Source organism: Panthera onca, chromosome D2 (genome assembly GCF_046562875.1).
Source record: "Panthera onca isolate mPanOnc1 chromosome D2, mPanOnc1 haplotype 2, whole genome shotgun sequence".
NCBI classification, from domain to species: domain Eukaryota; kingdom Metazoa; phylum Chordata; class Mammalia; order Carnivora; family Felidae; genus Panthera; species Panthera onca.
In genome coordinates this window covers 62,697,925-62,710,812 of record NC_138349.1, presented here as the reverse complement: position 1 = coordinate 62,710,812, position 12,888 = coordinate 62,697,925, and the positions used below count along the sequence as shown (strand labels likewise).

Below are 12,888 nucleotides of genomic sequence, written 5' to 3'. Positions count from 1 at the left end.
TAATAACTGTCTCTAAGACATGGCAAAGGTTTTCTAAAGTTGTTTATTCTTTACGATACTGAAGCATACTTTTTAGTATTATTTTTACTGCTTCCTACTTTTGAGACTTTTCATACAAAATTCACATGTCAAGTTTTAACCAATTTTTTTTTTAGGTTTATTTATTTATTTACAGAGACAGAGAGTGCAAGCAGGGAAAGGGCAAAGAGAGATGGAGAGAGAGAATTCCACACAGGTCTCTACTGTCAGCATAGAGCCCAGGGATCAATCTCAGGAACCGTGAGATCATGACTTGAGCTGAAATCGAGAGTTGGACACTTAACCAACTGAGCCACCCAGGCTTCCCTTAACAAATTTTTGAATTAAAGTTTATAAAATAAACATAGGGGCGCCTGTGTGGCTTGGTCAGTTAAGTGTCTGACTTCGGCTCAGATCTTGATCTCATGGCTTGTGAGTCCGACCCCTGCAACGGGCTCTGTGCTGACAGCTCAGAGCCTGGAGCCTCTTCAGATTCTGTGTCTTTCTCTCTCTCTCTCTCTCTGCCCCTCCCCTGCTCACACTCTGTCTCCCTCTGTCTCTCAAAAATAAATAAACATTAAAAAAAATTCATAAAATAATAAACATGTTAGTCATGGCTTTAAAATCTTCATGTTAACAATTCAATATACTCATGCAAAAAGTATTTCTTAAAATCTTTCATAGATAAAATTATCTTCTTTGCTGGAGTATTCAAAGTATCTGGCCAAAACTATAGTTCATGGAAAACTATAGTTCATGGATATCATTTTTCATCTTTCGATATTGTAAGTATTTCCTCTTAAAAATATTATACAACTCACTTCATTCTCTCTTTCTCTCCCTACATTTTCTTTTTAACCACTTATCTCTTCAGACTTATAAGGTCTAACTAAAAGAGAAAATGTATAGGCACTACAATTATTAACAAGAAAATCCATTCTTGTAAATATTTATGTCAAAAAATATATGAAAGTATCTACCCTGATGGTAGTTATACCAAATACCTAGAATGACATTTCAATGGCTTTAAAAATATGTCAATATCAATGTAAAAACATTATTTCATTCGAACATATACAGCAAAATGGTTAAACATGATATGGTTTTTTTTCTTAATAAAATTACTTTATTTAGTTAGTATCTTTCTTTTTTGTTGTTGTTTTTTAAGTTTATTTATGTATTTTTTAGTAATTGCTACACCCAACATGGGGCTCAAAATCACGACCCTGAGGTCAAGAGTCACTTGCTCTTCTGACTGAGCCAGCCAGGTATCCTTAGTATGCTTCTTTTACAAAACTCTTCAAACTCTAGCTGAAAATATTGTGAAACCTATTATTTCTTAAATAGAACACATCCTGATATGAATTTTACCTATTACATGAACATATAATTTCACATTAAATATCTGCTATCGTCCACAAAGAATTCACTCAGTTTTTACTAAATTTAACCAAGAAAAATTACATGCTACTGAATGCTTTATAAAAAGTATCCTCTTATCGTCCACATAGTCATTCAGCAAAACTGCTCCCCATGACACTCAAACTAGTCAACTATTTGTTAGTAAGTAACCTTTGACGCAATTTATAGATTTCTCCTAATTGGATGGAATAAACTATCTGTAGACTAAATATGCTAAAAGAGTACTAACAAAAAAGACATATAAAATTGTTTAACAAAATAAAAGCTGTATTTGGATATTTCTGCCAGATACTACAGAGCTTCTTCAGCAATAATCTATAATCACCAAGATAAATCTGAAATTATATTCAGTAACTGTTCTTTTAAAACAAACAACTGAAAATGCTTAATGAAACAGGAATAGATCTTACCAATGCAGGCCACTGAATTTGTTTGCTCTTTGATCCCTGAGTCTGGCTAGGGTCGATCCTTCTGGCCCAGATTAAGTGGTATTCCACCAAGAAAGTTGAAAAATCTTCATAAACTTTAACCCACTCTCGTTTATCCCATTCAAGATCATCAAATTCCACATACACCTATAGAAAAAAAAAAAAAAAACATAAAACTCCCTAAGTTTGTGGATACAGAGTATGATATTTTAAAATACAAGCCATGAAGTTGAATTAAAAAAGACATCAACAAATTCATTATTTGAATTAACATTTCTCTTAAAATCATTATTTAACGAATTTTCATTAACCTCATTAGAACTCCCTACTTATTGTATATCAAGAAGTTTATTAAGAAAAGCAAATTACACAATATTAATCAGTCCAGACTGGCATCTACTAAAGACATATGAAAAGACTGTGGATACTGATGATTCTAGAAGCAGAGGTTGGGAAATAATAAATATTTTAGGCTTTGCAAATCATATGGTTGGTCTCTGTCACACCTACTTACCTCTGATTTTATAAGTACAAAAGCAGCCATAAATAATATGTAAACAAATGACTTTGGCTTTGTTCCAACAAAACATTACTTAAAAAGACAAGCAGCAGGGCAAGGATGGCTCAACATACGACAATCTATCAGTGTACTATACATTACCAGAATGAAGGAAAAATACTACATGATCATCTTGCTTGACACAGAAAAAGCATTTGACAAGCTTAATACTCTTGCATAATAAAAATACTCCAACTAGGAACAGAAAAAAACTACTCCAACACAATGATGGTAATATTGAAAAACCTACAACTAACAGCATACTGAATGGTGAAAGCCTGAAAGGTTTTCCTCTAAAATAGAAACATGAATGTTTGTATTTGGAAAACCAAAGCAGACTCTTTACATTCATTCATTCAACTCTTTCTTCTCCCATTTTCATCCTTTTTCCATTCACTACCTGAGAAGATCTCTTCATAGAGCTGTCTTCTCTACCACATTATGAGTTTTGTTGGAGGCATTCTTGGTCTTACCCTTCTTCAACCCATCTTCTGCTCCCTTATATGTGAAGTGTTTCACTTCCTCCTCGTTTAAATCCTGTTTGTTCTTCAGACCTCACCCAAGTTCTTCTGGAATGTTTATAACCCCCACTTTGACTCAAACTTACTTTTGAACTCCTACAAGCACTTATTTTTCATATAGTTTATATTGGTGTATAATCAAATTCTGCCCTATATTCAAATAAAATGAGATTATTATTATATTATGGGTGCAAACTCACTGAGGGTTCAGCTGTTACAGTGCCCAGAACAGCGCTGCATACATGCGAAGTACTTAATAATATTAAATATCTCCTGACTCTTGCAATCATTGACTTTTAAACATGGACACAAACTGGTGTATGTTTGATTTTGAGGTCTTTGTGTTGCTGCTCATTAGGAAGCTAGTTAGACATGCTTACCTGTTACAACTGGGAAAAAGGAATACTGTTCAAGGAATTAACATCTATTCCTAGTTATCTATGCCAAGTCAGAGCAGGAGCCCAACAAGAAAGAAGCCAACAAAACTGGTGGCTTCTTCTAAAAACACATCCTAAGGGGTTGAGCTGAGGTCCACCTAGTGCTACGCAGAAGTTTTAAACTATATACCAATATCTCTATCACCTGAAATCTTGCAAGAGTCTTGTAATTAATTACTGAATTGTGGTATAAATGAGTTCTTGGAAACTACAGAAAATTGGGGCGCCTGAGTGGCTTAATCAGTTAAGCATCTGACTCTTGATACTGGCTCAGGTTGAGATCTCAAGGTAATGGGATTGAGACCTGCACTGTGCTCCATACTGACAATGCAGAGCCTGCTTGGGATTCTCTGTCTCCCTCTCTCTCTGCCCCTCCCCCTCTTGTTCTCTCTCTCTCAAAATAAATAAATAAACATTAAAAAAACATTGCCGAAAACTACAGAAAACTGAAGCAGAAACAATGCTCAGGGAAACCTGGGTAGTATCTTTGCTTTCCCCACATGGGCAATAATATGGTCTTGTTGACAAAATATTTCCATCAAAAACCTAAAGAGCCATGGTTTTAAACATTTCCATATCTAAAGGGCATAAATTCAATGTAAATTCTTCCAGATGCAAAGTCTTTGATATAAAATTAAAATTTTCAGCATGGAGTGAACTTTCTAAACTCATAGTTTATCTTGCATGGACAGTATCACAGACTTTTGGGAATCTGCTAGGACCCTGGGGACAAAAGGAAATGAAATTCTTTTCCTTTGCTGTGTAGCCAACTTACCTTCATATTATCAGGACAGTGAGGCGTTTGAATGTCAATACATACATAGATAGACAGACACTAATAAGCTAGCCTATTATTGTTACATGGATTCTGGCAAAATACATGAGACCCCCTAGGACTTTATTACTTAAAGCAAAACCTACTTATTACTTAAAGCAAAATACCAGTGTGCTGCTTGTGCTGGCTCCTCATGCCTCCCGAGACCCATGGAAAGGTTGCCAAGCACCAAAGGATGAACACCTGTGCACACAGAGAGTTGTGCCATAGGAGAGGAATGCTGATCGTGTGAGTGTGTGTATGTGTGTGGGGAGGGGAGAGTTCCCCCTTTTATATTTTAGTTTTCATTTTGAAAGAGTGTTGCATGCATATGTGAGGGGGGAGGGCAGAGAGAGAGGGAGAGGGAGTGAGGGGGAGGGAGGGAGAGGGGGAGAGAGAGGGAGAGAGGGGGAGAGAGAGAGGGAGAGAGAGAGGGAGAGAGGGAGGGAGGGAGAGAGAGAGGGAGAGAGAGAGAGGGAGAGAGAGAGAGGGAGAGAGAGGGAGGGAGAGAGAGGGAGGGAGAGAGGGAGGGAGGGAGAGAGGGAGGGAGGGAGAGAGAGAGGGAGGGAGGGAGGGAGAGAGGGAGGGAGGGAGAGAATCTCAAGCAGGCTCTGTGCTGTCAGTGCAGGGCCCAACATGGGGCTTGAACTTACAAACCATGAGATCGTGAGCTGGAATGAAGAGTCAGACGCTTAACCAACTGAGCCACCCAGGCATCCCTAAGGAAGAAAAGTTTTTTTAAATAGGCTTCACACCCAGCATGGAGCCCAATGCAGTGCCCAATGCATGGCTTGGACTCACAACCCTGGGATCAAGTTCTGAGCTGAGATCAAGAGTCTGAGGTTTGACTGATTGAGCCACCCAGGCACTCCCCCACCCCAGCTTTTATAATAAGTAGAAGCAAGCCTGCTATTGAAGTTATTACCTCACCCTTCATTGCTGCTCACAACTCTAAGAAATGGCCCTGGTAAAGAGTGGTCAGGTTTTTCCATTCTTGGTATATCTCACAAGAACATGCAGGGATGATCAGTGCCCACATTGGATTTTCTGAACCAATGCAGATACGATTTTGTATCTTGGCTAACCAAATAAGTAATCTAGACTTATGATGTATTGGTATGTATGTAGGGTGAGGTTTGGGGAGACACAGTTTCTTTCCATCAATCTGCAAACCTAACCTATATAAACACTGTACATACTTGGTTGTTTAATTATATGTTACATGTTTTTAATGTGTACTTTTGAGAGAGAGGGAGAGAGAGGGAGAGTGTGCGTGAGCGGGAGAGGGCCAGAAAGACAGGGACATAGGATCCGAAGCAGGCTTCACATAGTGAACGCAGAGTTCAACGCAGGGCTGGAACTCACAAACTGTGAGATCTGACCTGTGTCGAAATCAAGAGTCAGGGGCTTAGCTGACTGAGCCACCCAGGCACCTCTACTTATATGTTACTTTATATTGACTCCCTCCTCATTCACTTCTATTGGGTCCTTCTGTCTGCTTATTTTCCTGTCTTAATAACTAAAAATACAAGATCCCTGAGGGCAAGGATTAGCTCGCCTTTTTTTTTGCATCTCTAGTACCTAGCATGGTGCCTAACAAACTAAAGTGCTCAGTAAATGTTTCTGACTACCCAGCACCATGTAAAACATATCATGAGTACAATTAAATGGCTAATTTGCAAAAGGGGGGGCGGGGGAGGAAGGAAGGAAAGTTCCTACATGCAATATGAATACAGTTGCTTCACTTACTAATTAATCACTGCATTCATAATTATGAAGAAAAAGAAAAGGAAAATTTCACTCAGTACACACTTCTGATTGCATATTAGAGCCTATCATTGTGAACACGAAGAATTCAGAAATGAGAGACATACATCAAGAGTTAACAGCTGTGGACATTGTGGTAATTACCATGAGTGAATATGATGTGAGAAAGAGGCTAAGCAAAATAATCATTAAAAATAATTACTTCAGGGGCGCCTGAGTGGCTCAGTCGGTTAAGCGTCCGACTTCAGCTCAGGTCACGATCTCGCGGTCCACGAGTTCGAGCCCCACGTCGGGCTCTGGGCTGATGGCTCAGAGCCTGGAGCCTGCTTCCAATTCTGTGTCTCCCTCTCTCTCTGCCCCTCCCCCGTTCATGCTCTGTCTCTCTCTGTTTCAAAAATAAATAAAACGTTAAAAAAAATAATAATAATTACTTCAGGGGCGCCTGGGTGGCTCAGTCGGTTAAGCGGCCAACTTCGGCTCAGGTCATGATCTCTCGGTCCGTGAGTTCGAGCCCTGCGTCGGGCTCTGGGATGACAGCTCAGAGCCTGGAGCCTGTTTCAGATTCTGTGTCTCTCTCTCTCTGACCCTCCCCTGTTCATGCTCTGTCTCTCCCTGTCTCAAAAATAAATAAAACGTTAAAAAAAAATTTTTTTTAAATAATTACTTCATAAAAATTTGTGGTAAATGCAGTTTTTAGCCCAAGATATAAAACAGTGATTTCTAAGAACTGGTCACTAGATAATTAAAAGACTGTCACATATCTCTTTTAATACATGTCTTCTACAACAGATCTCAACACGCACAAATTCTCAGTTTTATATGTGCACAGTAACAGGCAACAGAAGAAAAGCAGTCAGACTGTCAAAGGGATCACTAGCAAGATGAAAAAAGTATAAGCAGTAGTCATGCGATGCAGTTTCTGCTATATGTCCCATTAAAATTAACATAACCTTTAAACTTTTCAAACACAAGTATCATCTAAATGAAGAATGTCTCTTTTCTCCTGCATGGGTTGATTGCTTGAACGTGGCAAATAGATTATGGTCCCTTGGTCTGGAGACCTATATTCAACTTACATATATCAAAATAATAGCATATTAAAGCTCAGAGTTATTATTTTTGTCTAAATTGTACTTTCAGCTCTGCCACTTTATTTTAGGGCCTCCAAATAAGCCAAAATCTATCTGCAAAATTACACACTTAATTTGGGAAATAAAGCAGGAATAGTAAAGATATTTGCAAATAAAACTCTACTAATGTACCAATTTGAAAAAATATTCAGATTGGTATGATGGAACATTTTGGGAATTAAAATTTATCAATAATTATCACAAAATTTTTGAAAGCTCCTAGGAGAATCCCTTATTTTTCTAGAACTATAAGTAAAACAATGACCAATGACTAAGAAAGCTTGTATCCTCTCACAATATGCTGTTTTCACTTGTATTTATAAAGAAATTTAAAATTACACTATTGTCACTGTTAAATCAAATGATAAAAGCAAATTTAGTTATTTTTACCTTGGTATCAATATTATCATACCAACATGGTGCATGATGAGCCTCACCTTCTTATGCACCTAAAAATAAGCGTGACCTACATGATGTCATGTGAGAACTGTGAAGAGTTCCTAGGATTGGTTCTGCCAAAAGCAACAACCAACCATGTGCTAAAACCTCTAGACTCTAAAGAATCTTTTGTGTTAAAAATAAAAGCACTGAACTGTGTATTAGCATTCCTCAAATTATAGTCTACATTATAGAAATGTCATTTCATTTTTTTCTTTTTAAAGTTTATTTATTTTGAGAGAGAGAGTGTGTGTGTGTGCGCACAAGTGTGAGAGGGGCAGAGAGAGAGGAAGAGAATCGCAGGCTCCGCACTGTTAGTACAGAACCCAATGCAGGGCTCAGTCTTACCAACTGAGCCAGATCAAGAGTTGGATGCTTAACCAACTGAGCCACTCAGGTACCCCAATATAGAAATGTCATTTGTTTGTATATAAATAAACATTAGGGAAACCAAACAAGCTATGAACAATCATGAACTAATAAGTCACAAATGTCTCACTTTATCAGGGGTCGGTCGTCTCAAAGCTTTTAATGATGCCAATGTTCCCTGTGCATTATTAGTAAGAGTTTTACACCATGAAATTTCCCCCAATTTATTTGTCCATTAAATCTTCATTATGAGATACCTAACAGAATATTGCTCTATAAAATAGCAATATAGGAAAAAATGGACTAGTTTTTCCAGAAAATTCACCTATCTACAAATCTATATAAAGAATTTGGTGGATAACAAATGTGTGTGGGGGGGATGTCCAAAATCTGGTCATTGCTGCCCAAATACTCAAAAATTTAAAATACGATACAAAATTTATGGGGTTTAGAATATAGCACAGTAAACTCCAAAACATTTCCACTGAGAACATAAACACTGTCCTATGCTTTCACAAAACCAGAAACATTTAACCATGGCCTAAAGTTCATACATGTTAAAAATCAGATTACCAAATTAAAAATATAATATGACAGATTAAATTAACTCCCGCTTTAAAAAATAAAGCATATTTATTATAAAAAACAAACTGCAAGTGGATATTTTATATAAAAGTAATCAAATAGAGAAAATATGATAAATTGACACACTTTAAGTAATGCTATTATGAATGGCTTAGAATCATACTTAAGTTTTACAGGGTTTGGAAAAGATTCTGAAAACTAAATAAAATTAAAATCATTTGTTAAATTAAAACGGTCAAAATTAATAGGCACCAAAGGGTGCCTGGGCGGCTCAGTTGCTTGAGCATCAAACTCTTGGATTCTTTTTTTTTTTTTTAATGTTTATTTATTTTTGAGAGAGACAGAGACAGAATGTGAGTGGGTTAGGGGCAGAGAGAGAGGGAGACACAGAATCCAAAGCAGGCTCCAGGCTCTGAGCTGTCAGCACAAAGCCCGATGCGGGGCTCGAACCCATGAACTGTGAGATCATGACCTGAGCTGAAGTCGGATGCTCAACCGACTGAGCCACCCAGGCTCCCCTAAACTCTTGGTTTCAACTCAGGTCATGATCTCATGGTTCATGAGTTCGAGCCCCACATCAGGCTGTGTGCTGACAGTGCACACACAGCCTGCCTGAGATTCTCTCTCCCTCTCTCCCTCTGCCCCTCTCCCCTGCTCTCTCTCAAAATAAATAAATGAACTTAAAAAAGAAAAAGAAAAAAAGATAAAAGGCACCCATATGAACTAGCCCAAGCTTAAGCAGAAGTAGTGCATTGAGCAATAATCAACAATTCTAAGAATTATTCTAAAGAAACTAGTTGCTCTTTTTTTTTTTAATTGGTTGATCTTAAAAAATAATGAACTAAAAGTCTGAAATTAAACCTGGGAAACATTCTGGTATAATCCAAGGTATAAACAATTTGAAACAATAGAAGTGGCTTCTGAATTAATGATTCTGCCCTAAGATTAAGATTTAAAATTATATTTTCTTAACATTTTCAGAAGGTGTTAGAGTCTCCTTTAGTTATAAAAATCAACACCATTTGACTTTATGAGTACATGGAGAGCCCCAAAATACAGAAGGGGCCTACACAGCGTAGGTGCTATAAATTGGCATATATTTCACAGTAATCTGGTTTCAGGAATGCACGGACCATATTCTTCATTTATCCAGAGGTCACTTACTTACTTAACTATCAGCTGCATAGCCAAAACTTCAGAAGCAAGCACAAACATCTCTGAATAGTCCTAAATAGTAAACATCAAAGATCCAAACACTAGAGTGGAAGATCCCAATCCCATCCATGTCTGTGAAGAGAAAAACCTTTAATAGGCACAAGGCTGCAAACCTTGCAGCAGCAATCTAGAAAAAGCCTCAAAAGATGAAAAGAAGCAAATAGAATAAAGGACAGACATCCTTTGGAGGCTTAAGAAGCATTTACCTTGACCTAGGTCTCATTCTACTTTATATGGGGCAAGGGAAGGAGGTTAGTGACTAGATATAAAAAGCTGGATTTTTGTTCTACTGGCTTTTTCCATTAAATATAAGGAAGGTAGCTACACGCTCTCTGGAAATCATAGCTCCCCATAATTCTCTCTAGAGACCTTAGGGCAATAAGAATTATGTATATTTATGTGGTATGTGTGTGTGTACACACACACACACACACACACACACACACACACACACACACACAATGGAGTATTACTCGGCAATCAAAAAGAATGAAATCTTGTCATTTGCAACTACATGGATGGAAGTAGAGGGTATTATGCTAAGCGAAATTAGCCACAGAAAGACAAATATATGACTTCACTCATATGAGCACTTTAAGACACAGAACAGATGAACACAAAGGAAGGGAAGCAACAATATAAAAACGGAGGGGGACAGAACATAAGAGACTCTTAAATATGGAGAACAAACAGAGGGTTACTAGAGGAATTGTGAGGGGGGGGGACGGGCTAAATGGGTAAGGGCCATTAAGGATTCTACCCCTGAAATCATTGTTGCACTATATGCTAACTAACTTGGATGTAAATTTAAAAACATTTTTTAAAATAATAACAACAAAAAAGAATTATGTATCTTTAAATAGGTAAGCAGCACCCATCCTTTCTCTGACTCCCAAGTACAGAGGAGGAAAGGTCTTTCAAACATGTTAACAAAGGACATTTATTTGCCATTCACATCATTAATTAGAAATGCTTATCCAAACAAAACTAAAGTTCAACTAAGTAATATTTTTATTGTGATGAAATATATATAACATAAAACTTGCCATTTCAGGCATTTTTTAAGCATACAATTCAGTGGTATTACACTCAAAATGTTATAGAACCTACTACAATCTAGACCCAAAACTTTATCATCACAAAGAGAAACTTTTTATCTGTTAAGCAATAAATCCCCTTACCCTCTTCCCCAGTCCTTTGGTAACCTCTAATCTTACTTTCAGATATATGAATTTGCCTATTCTGCATATTTCATATAAATGGAAACATACACTGTTTGTCCCTTTGTGTCTGGAATATTTAGCTTAGCAGAATGTTTTCAAGGTTCATCCATGTTATAACATATATCAGAACTTCATTCCTTTTTATGGCTGAATAATATTCTATTACATGTATATGCCACATTTTATTCATTGATCTGCTGATGAACACTTGGGTTGTTTTTACATTTTGGCCGTTATGAATAATGTAGCAGTGAAAACTGGCATATTTCCCTGACTTCCTGTTTTCAACTATTTGGGGGTATATATCTAAACGTGGAATTATTGAATCATATGGTAAATTCTATGTTTAATTTTCTGAAGAACCAATAAATTATTCTACACAGTAGCTGCACTATTTTGCACTCCCATCAGCAATCTATGAGGGTTCCAATCTCTCCACATCCTTGCCAACACTTGCTATTTTCTCTTTTTTTATTTTTTATTATAGTCATCCTAGCAGGTGTAATTTAACCTTTTAATAACTAAATCTTGCATTTTATGTAGTTATATTAAATTTGCCGTGGTGAACTAAAAATGTAAGTACAATTCTATAGAGGAATCCAGTATGTATTCACACCAATATATTACTAGAATGATAATCATAACAAGTGAAATTAAAGTACATATGATGGCATATAAGTCTAGGTTCTAAAAGTTATAAAGTCTGGAGATCACAGGGATAATCTTTCATCTCCCAAGGGGCATTCAAACCTATTATTGATAATGGTAATTAAGGCAATACCAGTAACAATAAAAACATCTAACATTTCAACAGTGTTTAATTTTTGCCAGGCACCTATATTAAATCATTTGATCATCACACAACCACCTATAAGATTACTAGTATTATTGATAATGGTAACAAAAGTAATACCAATGACTACAATAAAAGAAAAAAACCCAGCTAACATGTGAATAGTGCCTACTATATGCCAGGTACATATATTAAGCTATTTGATCATTACATATACCCAGTAAATAGTTATTATTAACAACTTTTCAAAATGTGGAAGCTAAAATATAGAAATTACTTGCCCAAGGCCAAGCAACTAATAAATGATGGAGTCAATGAAAACACTGAAATAGCTCATAAGAGGCCTAACAGTCATAGCAGCATAGTCCCCAAAGCATATACACAGCATATGATAAATTACTGAATATAAAGTTTGAATAGCTGATTCTTTTTCGGCTTAAAGGTCAAAGACCACACACTTAAAATGGCCCTGAGATTTTCCACACTGAGTCTGTAAGTTAGATTCCGGGGGGGGAGGGGGCCGTAAGGGCAAAAATGGGAAATGATGGTCATATGAAGATATAAGCAGCAAAATTAAAAAGAGAGACTAAATTTTGATTTCAATATCCATAATGTGAACTCCTTTCTATGAATCACTTGCCTAATAACTTTTTACAAGACTACTTGGTGAACAATAAGATGTATCAAGAATTACAAACTATTCAAAGATGTTTAAGTTTCAATTACCTTCTTTACATCTAATGAAAAGAATTATATTCCTGACCTGTCACCAAAGTTCCTATTTTATTACAAAATCAATATATATATATATATATATACACATATATATGGATATATATATCCATATATATACACATATATATGGATATATATATGGATATATATATATATATACACACTGCTATCTTTTGAATAAATTATATATAGTATTTAATGTAATATCATTGATGATGATGATTGTCTTATTCGGCTTGGGCAGTCATAACAAAATACCATATATCAGGTTGGCTTAAACAAGAGAAATGTATTTTCTCAGAGTTTCAGAAGCTGTCTGAATTCAAGGTGCCAGCGTGGTGGGTTCATGGAGAGGACTTTCTCCTTAAGTTGCAGACAAGTTGTCTTCTCAGTTTGTGCTCACATAACCTTTTCTTCTTGGAAGTGGGGAGACA

The 12,888-nt window shown here is 36.6% G+C and overlaps 1 protein-coding gene across 5 annotated transcripts in view; it reads right to left on the bottom strand.

The window, feature by feature from the left end:
• JMJD1C (jumonji domain containing 1C) overlaps nucleotides 1-12,888 on the bottom strand; it is a 260,706-nt gene that overhangs the window by 194,831 nt on the left and 52,987 nt on the right. For all 5 annotated transcript variants that reach the window (XM_078434306.2, XM_078434303.2, XM_078434302.2 and 2 more), the window contains exon 2: nucleotides 1,851-2,015. In XM_078434306.2, coding sequence (XP_078290432.2) covers nucleotides 1,851-2,015 — 165 coding nt within the window. The remainder of the gene's footprint in view (nucleotides 1-1,850; nucleotides 2,016-12,888) is intronic.